This window comes from Antechinus flavipes, chromosome 4 (genome assembly GCF_016432865.1).
Source record: "Antechinus flavipes isolate AdamAnt ecotype Samford, QLD, Australia chromosome 4, AdamAnt_v2, whole genome shotgun sequence".
NCBI classification, from domain to species: Eukaryota; Metazoa; Chordata; class Mammalia; order Dasyuromorphia; family Dasyuridae; genus Antechinus; species Antechinus flavipes.
Window position 1 is genome coordinate 357,867,265 of NC_067401.1, and position 13,265 is coordinate 357,880,529.

The 13,265-nt window shown below is 33.8% G+C and overlaps 1 protein-coding gene across 2 annotated transcripts in view; it reads right to left on the reverse strand.

The window, feature by feature from the left end:
* Positions 1-13,265, reverse strand: part of RPS6KA2 (ribosomal protein S6 kinase A2) — a 525,834-nt gene that overhangs the window by 60,185 nt on the left and 452,384 nt on the right. For both annotated transcript variants that reach the window (XM_051998093.1, XM_051998094.1), the window contains one exon: positions 2,431-2,533. In XM_051998093.1, the coding sequence (XP_051854053.1) occupies positions 2,431-2,533 (103 nt within the window). The remainder of the gene's footprint in view (positions 1-2,430; positions 2,534-13,265) is intronic.

Below are 13,265 nucleotides of genomic sequence, written 5' to 3' on the forward strand. Positions count from 1 at the left end.
AAATCTGATTTTATTGAAGGGAATGCTATCACTGATTTTCACAGGTCATAGAAAAGTTAAGGTCTGGGTACTTTAGATGATCAGTAGTCTCTTTTATATTATGAGAAAGGAAAAAAATCACTATTAGGTTTTATATACTCATTAATTGAAATATAAAAGCAGCAATTTCTTTCCTCATACATATGAACTGGCTAAACTGGGACTTTTACTTCACCATCTATGCATCAGGAGAAATTATTGAAGAAATAATGGCAAACAACTAAAATATGGAGCAACTTTTAGGAAAAATTGAAATAATTCAAGTCTGAATACTCTTTAAATGATAACTACATGATGGATGATGTGATTAGATTTGGTAAAGATCTGTGGGAGAATAATTCTTTGGTATTACACCATATTATGGAACATAGAGAAAAAAGTTTAAAATTAAAACTTGAAAAATTAAAACTGAGTACATTCAAGCCTTGATTATCCACTTGAGTATTATCTGTTTTTATAGATTAATGTGATGAATTTTTAATTTTGAATTGGTTTCCCTTTGCCACTTGGTATGATCTAGAATCTAGAGAAACAGATATGTGCTCAGAATATATAAAATAATTGCAGTATTTACACTTGTACAAAATAAAAATGAGTACAAACTTATTACAAGAAAATTACATTATACATCCTAAAGTCAGATACAAATTGCTTTTCCTTCTTCTTTTTTTTTTTTTTTTGGCTGAGGCAGTTGGGGTTAAGTGACTCACCCAGGGGCACACAGCCAGTAAGTGTTAAGTGTCTGAGACCAGAGTGACTTACATACTTTTTAAAAAGAGTATTACTGCTGCTACCTTTAATCTACACCTCCTGCCCAAATCTAACACAGGACCTTCCAAACTTATGAAAATAGCTCAATTTCTAAAAGCAGAGATATTCGTTCCTTTAGCATTGCAAAGTCCATCTTTTTACAGATAAATTCTGTGATGTAATAAAATAATCCTAGGAAGGGCCATTAAGAACCTCTAGAGAAAAAAAGAAGACATTTTATGAGAAGCAAATCAGCAATCAACGATACTGGAAAAGAAATCACACTTTAGAAAAATTAAAATACTAACATCAATCAATTTACCCAGAAACATTTATTGAGTGCTGCCATTTAGAGTGCTGTGTTAAGTGCTAGGGATACAAGGATACTGGTGAAACAATCAATCTCTGTCTTCAACATTCTAATGGAGGAAACAAAACATACACACTATTGTATGCAGAATATGTACAAAATAAATACGTGGTGCTATAGGAACATGTGTCTTGGCAGCTGGTGGGGGTGGGCAGGCAGGTGGGAAACCAGGAAAGGCTTCACGGAGAATTTGTACTTGCGTTTAGTCATAACAGAAACCAGCATTTCCAGAAGACAGGGGACAGGAGAAAGCACATTCTTAGTGGAGGGGACAGTCAGCATAAAAGCATGGAAATATAGAGAAGGCCACTGACAGTTGGGCTCTTTTTTTTGAGACACATTCTATAATTTTCCTTTTTCCCCATATAAGTATACTAATATTTCTATAACACATTAATATTTAATAATTTACTATTAAAAATAAGTTTGAATTCTCAAATCATATCAAAAGGTTCATGGAGTGAATGAGTAATCTACCCAGAATACACAGGTCAATATTGGCATTAACTACCTGAAATCTTAGATATTGACTCATTCTAAAACTTTTTTTAAAATAAAAAAAATTCAAATTCATTGATTATTTTTTTGTTTTACATTGCCTAAAAGTTTCCCTCATATTTCTAGGCTCCTTGCTTTCTTTTCAGAGAATCATCCTATATTATAAAGAATATTTTTTTTATGTTTCCAAGGAGTTGACAGGAATCTATCTCTCTCTTTATATACACCGTTTGATTTTCTTTTGCTTAATAAAAAACTTGTTGATTTGACTTTTTGGACTAGTCTACAATATCTAAATAGAAAGGATGCTGTTTTTCAAATAAGAATATTATTTGTTTATAGACTGGTTAAATTCACAAATCTCTATTTTTAACAACAGTTTCAACCTTCTAACTAACTCTTGCTGCAACATTACTGAGAGGTAGCAAAATTGATTTTTGGTTTCTATTATTTTTTTCCTCTGTGGAGGAGATAGTGCCAAGGTATAACAGGCAAAACACAGAGAGAGAAAAATCCATGCGATCTGGACAGTATCCAAAATGTATATCCAGCCCCTGGAGAATTGATAATCACTGTATCACTTACATCCATAGCTTTAAGTCTAGTTAATAAGGAAAGGCAACAAACAATGATGATAGTTTTCTATTAAACATAGTTTATTCATGTGGTTCTCTGGCTCCTAGATGTCTGCCTCCTAGCTGTTAGGCAATATTGGAAAAATATGTCATTGGCAGGAACGGCTGATTCTTCCCCTTTGTGCTTCCCACACTAACCTGTAGGGGTCCTGGATGTGAACTCAGGATCAAAATGAAATGTATCTTCAGGTCTGCCCACTGCTGGTTTAAAAGGTGGCTTGATTTCTTTTCTGTACAGCTTCTAGAAGGAGAGCAATATAGCACACTGAAAAAATTTCATATGCTAAACAGGAGGCAGTTTGCGTTGGGTTTTTGAAAAAAATTGTTTTTTTCATCTTAACTTAAAAAATCACTAAAGAGCTGGAAATAAAATAGGTTCAGTACGGAAGGTAAGGAGTGAGCACATGGTGAATTTCTTTGTCTAAAAAATGAAGGAACTGAATTAGATCATATGAATAATGTATGTAAAATCATTTTGTAAACCACAGAACATTTTATACATAACAGCTAGCATGTGGGTTCTCCCTTCTAACTTATAATTTCATATGTACTTGCCTTAGGTGGACACCTGTGGGTGTTTTTATCCATATCTTGGTCATCAATTAATAAACATTTATTAATCATAAGGCACTATGGTAGGCACTGGGGTTAGAAATACATTAATACTTATATATGAAATATATTCAAGATAATTACAAGATAAATTTGTTGTAGATGGGGCATACCATAGACATTAGAAAGCTCAGACATGTAAAGTGTGATACACAAATATTGGGAATGCCTTTCTTCTTTGGTTTCTAAGTTGGCTATGAAAGCAATTATAAAGGAGGAGCTTCTAAAATGGAACAATAGTAGAATTTTGAAATCATTGTTTTTAACCTCCCATAGTGACCACTAAGAAGGAATTGACACTCATTTGGAGGTAAAAAATTGCATTAGGATTTTAAAAAAATATATTCTTGTTATATTATAATGACATAGATTGAAATGAGAAAGCTTTTTTCTATGCATCCTTTCTCCCATGGGACCTGCCTCATTTTAAGATTTGTATATTGCTTGTGGAGTAGAAGAAATAACTGACAAGGCTTGACATCTTGAAAGAGCTTCATGAGGAAAAGTTCATTATTTTAACCACATATTTTTGTTTGAACATGTTATTACATTAAAATAGAATTAGTGACTCCATTTTGCCTTTATCCACCATTTTGGTTTCAACTTCTTGGAAATTATCTGACTTGAGAAACTCACAGGATTACTCTGCTACTTCCCTGTTACCTCAATGACTTCTGGATCCCCTTTACTAGTAAAAAACCAGGTGTCTCAATCCCTACAATACTGTTTTTCTACTTCTTTCAATAATACAATAACTTTTGAAAACAATGGTCAGAATCCTTGTGTGAATCAAAAGCCTGATTTGTTCATGCATTGCTAAATAAATCATTGAATGTAATTTCTCAATGCCTTTATTTTACCATTATATGTGTTAAGCACATGTATTCCAGAAGCAGGCATTTTGGATATGAAAGAGGTTGTCCAAAGACTTGTCGATTCTGGTTATCATTATCTACTTTCAGTACAAAATTTTGGGTACAAAATAATGCCATGGAAAAACATCATTAAGCAATATGAAATATTCATCAAAACTAGAACTAGGAGTTTAGAAGAGAAAAACAGCTTTGGAAAGTAAATAGTTAACTAAGAAAATGCTGTATAGGTATGAAATTTATGTATCTCAACTACAAATTAAAATATTGGAACAATGGCTTGATGATTAATGATAATTAATAATAATAATAATTAATGATACACATAACAAGGGCCAATTTTTAAAAAATGCATTTCCCTGAAGACTTATGAAACTGATAGGGTTTTAAATTGTAAAAGAAGCAGAGAGAAAAACCCCCAATAATACAGATCTACTAGTACCACTGAGAACCAAAGAATATAGAGGTGAGGGCCCAAGAAAGAAGAAAAAACAAAAATAGACCTTGGTCTGATAGGTATATATACAAATATACAAAGTACAAGTAATAAGGTAAACCAGTGATTGCAATACTAGGGGCAGTTTTTGACCTCAGAGACTTTGTAGGATGAAATTCATGATTCAAATTGGCTCTAGCAGAGTCCACCTTGTTCAAAAGGAGTGGGAAAATAATGCTCTAGATTAGTAAACTTGAGATATGTTAAAATTCAGGAACTCACAAGTAGAAAACATGGTGGAAAATATTTAAATATGGATCAGTGAAGGGAAAGCCACAAATGAGGCTGACCTAGGGTAGAAGAGATGATAAAGGGGAATAGTATTCTGGTTCTGATTTTGACAAGTAAGGAGAGCCCAACTATTGAAATAGAAACCATGGGATTAAGTGACCACTTTATCGTAGAACTTGTCTTAAAAAAAATGTTAAGCAAAATCTGATGTTTGTTTTATATGTTGGAAGATTTCAAAGGGAATAATTAGTAATGGGTAGGTCTGATCTTGTGGACTAATATTTTACAGAAGAAGTTGGTCTAAGAAGAATATGAAGATCTTTGAAGTTTGATATTCTATTTAGAGGGTATTTAATTTCATATATATATATATATGTTTGTTTACATGTTGTCTCTCCCATTACATTGTAAATTTCCTGAGGTCAGAGACTTTGTCTTACTCTTTTTGTGTCTCTAGCACTTAATATAGTATCTGGCACAAGCTGTTGCTTCTGTTCAGTTGTTTCAGTCCCATCTGATTCTTCATAAATCCATTTGGGATTTTGGTGGCAAAGATACTGGAGTGATTTGCCATTTCCTTTCCCAGCTCATTTTGCAGATGAGGAAACTGAGGCAAACAGAGTTGAGTGACTAGTTAGTTGGTATCTGAAGCCAGATTTGAACTCATAAAATTAGGTCTTGCTGATTCCAAACCTACTGTGCTAGTCTAGCACATAGTAGGCACCTAATATATGTTCATTGATTGGTTGATACAAGAAGAAATGATCGAGCAAAAGAAAAGTGAGATTTGGAGAGACCTATTTGGCTAAAGAGGAAATTCATAGGGTAGAGCTCAGATGGTAGAGTAGAGAAAGCACTGCAGCTGAGTGCACCCAACATTCTCCTCCAAACAACTTTAAAATAAAGCATCAAATTGAATTCTGGAGTGGCAAAGCCAACCAAATGTCAAAGTGAAACCTTTTTCTAGCCTCCAAAAACTTATGAGGGGAATGTCTGAATCAGTCGTGATATATAATTGTGATGGAATACTATTGTGATATAAAAATGATGAGGTGGATTGTTTTAGAAAAATCTGGGAAGACTTATATGAACTGAAGCCAAGTGAGAGGAGTAGAGTCAGGCAAATATCATACACAATAACAGAAATATTGTAACAATGACCAACAGGGAACAACTATTCTGATCAAGAAAATGATCCAAGATATTCCCAAAGGACACATTATAAAAAATGCTATCTACCACCAGAGAGAGAGAGAACTGATGAACTGATGATGCAGATTGAACATTTTTTTTCACTTTGTTTTTCTTGCTTTTTTCCTTTTTTTCTTTTTTTCAACATAGCTAGTATTAAAATGTATTTTGTAGGACTTCACATGTATAGTTGATATTAATTGCTTGCCTTCTCAGTGGATTAGGAGTGAAATGAGCAAGAGAATTTGAAATTCAAAATGTATTTTAAAAAAGAATGAAAACTCATGATCTAACTCAGATTTTCAAAATAAAGTTATATAAGAGGCTAAAAAAGGAAGGGCAGGAATTTGTGAAAGTGAATTAAGGTAATCAGAATAAAAATATTCTTATTTCTACTGAGTCTATTACATTTAAGAAAACAAGTCAAGAACCAAGGCTGCAAATGTAAGGCTAGGAGGAATAGTGGCGATAAGCAGAACAAAGTTATTTATAGTTATATTTCAGGAGAGCCAAATATTGAATGTTGCTCAGTTACTTTAGTGATCAGAAAGTGTTCCAGAATGCACAGATAATTGCTTTATATATTCATTTGAGAATATCAAAAGGAGAATAATTATTCAATTCACATAAGATCTGATCATTTCCGGCCATTAGTGAATTTCTAGAATTGAGTTACTACTTAAACTCGTTCCAGAAATAGAAATATACTACTCTCTTTAGTGACGCACTTGTATAAACTTCTCTGACACATACACTTGTTGGAGGAAATCTAATAAGCAGAAGTAAGCTCTGGGCCATCACTGACATATTAGCCTTTAAAGACAAGACAAAATAACAAAACAATACTGTTAGACACAGAATATTTGTGCCTGTTTTGATAACCTCTATAAATCACCTTATGTGATGTATGAATTGAATTATTATATAAATATCTTGCTTTAGGTAAAACTCATAATTTCTTTCTATAAATGTCTGCTTCCTCTTGTAGCTATCCTACTGATAGAGCTCATTTCTATTGTCAAGACTTGTTCTTTCTGATATGGAGGCATAAAATATCATAAGAATCATAGGATTTAATTTTTCTTTTTTATTAAATAATATTTTACTTCCCCCAGTTATATTTCAAGGAAATATTTAGCATTCATTTTCATAAGATATTGAGTTTTAAATTTTTTCTCTCCTTCCCTACCCTACTCTCTTCTGAAGATGGTAGGCAGTTTGATATAGTTTATAGAGGTACTGTTAGGTAAAACATTTTCCTTATTAATGAAAATTGTGAAAGAAGACACAGATCAAAAGGAAAAAAAATATGATGAACAGGGAAATTTCAAAAAAAAACTTAGAAAGACTTAATAGAACTGATACAAAGAGAAATGAGCAGATATCAGTAACCTTGTGTGATGATCAACTATGAATGACTCAGGCCTTCTCAGCAACACAATGATCCAAGACAAGTATAAAGGGCAATAAAGGAAAGTGTTACTCATAACCAGATAAAGAATTGGTTAGGTAAATCCAGGAAGCTGCTCAAGCTCTCCCAGTTTCCCTCAAAAACCATATGACACTCAGCCTTAACAGAGTCTGATGGAATGAAACCCCTCTCCATCTCAAGATAGAATGCAAAAACTTCAATAAAGGTCAGTCTTTTTGGGGTGAAAAAGGTGTTTAGCACTGGGAAGCCAGTGAGAGAGTCTTAATCACAGCAAATTAGCAACTGAGACCCTCAGTCCTGGCTCACTGAGCCAGTGAGATCAGTGGGGCACTCTGCAGTCCCAGCTCAGAAAGCAAACTCTGGAAAATTAGGCTGTTTCCTAAAAAGAACAGATAAAACTACCCCTTGCAAACACAAGGAGCACTTCTGCTCAAAGCCAAGGCTAAAAGCTGCAGAGAAAGCTTAGTTCAGTGCCCACTTTACCCCAAGAGTAGAGCTCAACCTAAAAGTAAAAAAAAAAAAAAAAAAAAGAGGAAATATCAAAAGAAAAAGAAAAAAAAATGAGCAAGAAACAGAAAACCTTGAGCTACTATGGTGACAGGGCAGACCAAAATACCAACTTAGACAAGGACAAAATGCCCACAGAGGAAATCTCAAAGAGTGAGATAAATTGGTTTCAAGCCTTCTTGGCTTCTTGGAAGTGCCCATAAAAGACTTTAAAAGGCAAAGAGGTCGATGTAAAAAGGAGGAAGGAAATGAGAAGTATGCAAGACAGAGTCAACAGCTTGGAAAAGGAAGGAAAAATAATTTGACCAAAGAAAACAACTTCTTAAAAAATACAATTGGCCAAATGCAAAACAAAACAAAAGAAACAAACAAAAAAACAATTCACTGAAGAAAACAACATCTTCAAAAGCAAAATTAACCAAATGGAAAAAGAGATACACAAGCTAACTGAAGAAAATTATACATCAAAAAACTAGAATGGGGCAAATGGAAACTAATGACTCTATGAGATAGCAAGAATCAGTCGAACAAAATAAAAAGAATGAAAAAATGGAAGAAAATGTTAAATATCTCATATGAAAAACAGCTGACTTAGAAAACAGATCCAAAAGAGACACTTAAAAAAGTATTGATCTATCTGAAGGCCATGGCCAAAAAAAAGAGCCTGGATAGCATCTTCAAGAGATCATTAAGGAAAACTACCCTGAACTAGAAAACTAGAAACAGAGGGGAAAACAATCATTGAAAGAATCTATTGATCATCTTCAGAAAGAGATCCCACAAAGAAAACCCCAAAGAACATTATTGTGAAACTCCAGAACTACAATCTAAAGGAAGAAATACTGCAAGATGTTAGACAAAAACAATTCAAATATCAAGGAGCAACAGTCAAGCAAACAGTTCTTGGGAGAAATTTCATATCTCTAAATAGCTACATCAATAAAACAGAAAGAGGAGATCAATGAATTAGACATGCAACTAAAAAAAGCTAGAAAAAGAATAAATTAAGAACTGATGAACTCTGGATGCAGAGAGAAACATATTTCTTCTACTTATCTTACTCTTCCTCATGGAATCATGGGATTTAGAGCTGGGATGAACATGCTAATTCTCTTCTCTTTTATAGACAAGGAAGCTGAGGCAAAGAGTTCAAAATATGAACAAGTCTAAATAGCCAAGTTAAGACCATGCTGGTACTAAGTAACAGACCCAGAATTTGTACCTAGGTTCACTGTAACCCTAGCATTCTTTCTATCTTACCACTTACAGGTAACTTCAAAGGAGGGATAGCTGGTGGACTTTCAGTGTGCTACAATGATATTCTCAGATTGTTAGAAGCAAACAAGCAGCATGTTGAACCTATCCTGATTAGCTTAGGGGAGAAAATGGACAAGAGCTGCGGAAGATGGGCAAATGTAGATGACTTGCAACTGCATTGTTGGAAAGAACATCCAACTTAATCTATTATATAAAGTCACTCTTATTTCCTATAACAAAAATGTTCTTTGCAGTTAAGGGACAGAAAGAAACAAATAATAATTTCATAACTATTGAATTTGAGGATTATGCAAAATTGAAAGACAAATGTAATACAGTAGAGATAGAAGCAGGATCTTAAAAGATATTAATCTTAATAAAATGAGAAGTGGATTTTAAGAAAATGAAGTTCATAAGGGACAACTGAAATTCTAGCATCAGGATAAAAAAGAATTAACTGCCTAAGTATAAGATGAGAGAAATAACTGGACAGTCATTCATGTGAAAAAGATTTGGGCATTGTAACTGGTCTAAAAGTCAATAGTGTGACAAAGTAGACAGTAAAACCTTACATAATCTTGGTTTACATTAATAGATTATGTCTATATTAAGAGATGTGATTCTCCTTTAGGTAAGATCATACTGATGGTAAGGCATTCAATTGTAGGAGATTTATATATATGTATTTTCTAATTCTGGATATCTTGCCATTTGAGGTTTGGCTGAAGGAACTAGTGGTGTTTAACTTGGAGAGAAGATTTAAGGGAATGTGACAATTGCCTTCAAATAGTTGAAGAGATGCCATATTGAGGGAGAATTAGACTATTGGGCCTTTCAATCTAAATCCAACCTCAAAAACACTTGCTCTGTGACACTAGGCAAGTCACTTGGCCCTGTTTGTCTCAGTTTTCTCATCTGTAAAAGTGATCTGGAGAAGGAAATAGCAACCATTCTAGTATCTTTACCAAGAAAACTCCAAGTGGGGTCACAAAAAATTGGACATGACTGAAAATAACCCAACTATAACAACAAAAGTTGAATGGATTCCATACTAAAACAGAATTAGATTTATTTGATTATGCCTTCCTACCCAAATCACCTTGATCTATTTTGTAAATATCTATGTATACATAAGTTTCCTTTATCTCAACTATAAGTTCTTTGAGGGCAAATATTTTCATTTTTATATTTGAATGCCTACTACAGTTCCTGGCATATAGTAGGTATTGAATAAGTGTTTACTGATTAGAACAAGAGATCAAAACCAGAAACAATGGGCGGAAACTGCTAAATTGGATTATGGTTTTGTAGAAAACAAAAACTTTCAAATGATTAGAGCTATTCCAAAGTAGAGTGTACTGTCTTGAAAGGTAGCAGGTTTCTTCTTGCAAAAAACTTTCAAGCATTATTGTACAGGTGATTCCTGTTTGGGTTTGGGTTGGATTAGATTATCTCAAGTCCTTTATATTTTTGGGAATCTATAACTGCTGTTATAACATAAGCAGATCTAGGGACAAATACTGACAGGAACAAACTGTGAACACAAGGTCATATTAAAAGGTGATTTTGAAATAGAAGGCTCCCACTTTCCACAGTAGTCTAACTTGCCCATGTAGAGACCAATTATCTCCAGGTGTAAGGTGAAGAACATTAACTCCTTTGAAGGAAAATTTCAATGTTTAATCCTGATTATATCTTATCCTTGTATTACTAAGTGTAAATGATTTACCAAAATAGTTGCAGAATTCAACTAACATTTTTCTTAGCTCTACAGTCTGAATTATTGGAAAAAAACAGTTTACTTGATGTTCCCTGCACATGACATTTCATCTCCCTTCTCTATGTGCCTTTGTATTAAATACGCAGATTGTATTAGCCTCCATGCCTGTAACGTTTTCTTTCCCCACCTTTGTCTCCCAGAATCTGGAGCTCCTTCCAAGACTCAGCTAAGTGTGTTATTTCTTACACTAGGACTTTGCCAATCTGTTTCTGCTGCCTCCACTCCACCCCTGCCCTACTATCACTCTGTATACATTTTGTATTGATTTATTCATAGACAAGTTCCCCCTTCTCCCAAACCAATAGAATTTAAGTGCCTTGAGGGCATGGTCTGTTTCATTTTTTTCTTTGTATTTTTGGCACCTAGGACAGACCCTGGCCCATAGATACATAATAAAATTTTGCTAGTCAAACTAAATATGAAGGATAAATTAAATTATTTTGCCCCAAAGTCTGTGAAATGAATTATTGAACTTCAAAATTAGGTTGTATTTCACTTAGGATTTTTAACTTTGTAAGATGTGCATTAGCCATTCTGACCTACATTTTTAGTCTATGATATTGCAGAATGATTCACACCTGAATGAAAATGCATTTATTTGATAGAGTATCTTGGGCACTATTTTAAAATCACCTCATTAAAAAAAAGTCTCATGACACAGATGTCACAACATTGATAGAATGAGATTTACACTATAGAGACAATATAATAGAAAATTCTGAATAGCTAATATTAGTGGTTATTTTTATAACAAAAAAGTCACTCTCAAATGGGAGAGGAAATAAAAAGCTACAAATAGGGTATAATGAATGTGTTAACTTGGATAGCACCAGAACCTGCTGGAACTGAAAACAAATTCTAGATGGGGTTATAAGCCCTCAGCCTGCCTTCCACAATCAATCTCAGTTTCAAATTAATAAGTTTCAGCAGAGTAAAGGGCATTCTTTCAGACTGCTCAGGAAATGAGATTGCATGACTATATAGATGTAGAAGAATGACAGTGTGCACAGAAAAGACTAATGGAAAAGTTTAATACTCTCATATATTCTATTGCCTTTAATTTTTAGTGCATACATAGATGATGACTTTTTTTAGTATGCCTCATTTTAAGGAAACCTCATATAAAAATCTATAAAATCTAAAAATCTACAAAAATTTATAAAACTGGAAAATTATCAGATTAAAAATCACTTTAAATGATTTAAGAAGGATTCATTGTTAGCTTCCTTATTAAAAAAGAAAAGCTTCTTTGGTGTGCTAGGAATATTAGCTATAGAAAACATAAGAAAAGGATTCATGCAATTAGCAAGATGAATTCAGAAAAGCCTAGAGAGACTTACATGAACTGATGCTAAGTGAAGTGAATAGAACAAGAGAACATTGTACATAGCAACGATCATGTGATAATCAATTCTGATGGACATGGTTCTTTCCAACAAAGAGGTGATTCAGGCCAATTCCAATGGAATTATGACAGAGAGAGCCATCTACATCCAGAAAGAGGACTATGGGGACTGAATGTCCCCAGTTGAAAGTATTTTCAATTTTTTTGTTGTTGTTTGCTTGCTTGCTTTTGTTTTCTTTTTCATTTTTCCCCTTTTTGATCTGATTTTTCTTGTGCAGCATTATGAATGTGGAAATATGTATAGAAGAATTTCACATGCTTGATATATATTAGATTACTTGCTTTTAGGAGTGGGCATAGGGGGAAGGGAGGGAGAAAAAATTTGAAACACAAAGTTTTTCACAAGTGAATGCTGAAAACTATCTTTGCATGTATTTTGAAAATAAGATAAGCTATTATTTAAAAAAGAAAAGAATTCATGAATTGAATATTTTTAAAAACATGTTTTTAGTGCATTGTGGCAAATGCAAGCACTAGCCTGTATTCTAATGAATAGCTCTCCCATAGTCAGGAGAGCCAAGATTCCTAGTGTGAGAAGGGCCAAGGATGGACTGGAATCCTTCCAAGTACTTGATTATGTGGACTGAAATGCCTGACTTTCCTTAAATCTTTGGAAGGTACTCTTCTTATGTGTATATGCTAATTTGGTGTTCATGGCATGAGTTTCAGAAATAGAAAAAATTTAGCTACAATAAAGGTTGTATTGGTCACTATCACATAATTCAAGGATAAAGATGCTTTGTCTATAATTAACTTGTTAGTTTTTCACTTTGCTAGTCAAATGGAGAAAGCTCTAAAAGAGAAATTCTCCAGAACTAGGAACTCATTTGTGGGCCTTTGAAACCAATTGAAAAGGCAGCTAGGATCATTTTGGAACACCTGTCAGCATTTCTATTTATGGCTGGTTGAGTCAGTTCTCGCTCAGGATGCTCGTGACCCAAAGATTCCACAGGACAGCTGCTTTGTGACAGATGTTTGCCTCAAAGAAATAAGGGTACCTTTTGCAGGCAGTTTTAGGTCATAGAATAAAGCACAGCAGAGGCTGATTTATCCTTGTGTCCTTTGATTTGAATCCCCAGGTAAGTACTTGGATTCACCACCCAGGCAGGAGACCAACTGTCAGCAAACCATCTGAGAAGAAAGGATTTCAGGATTCCTGTACAGTGATGACTGCCTTCTTGCAAAGTAGA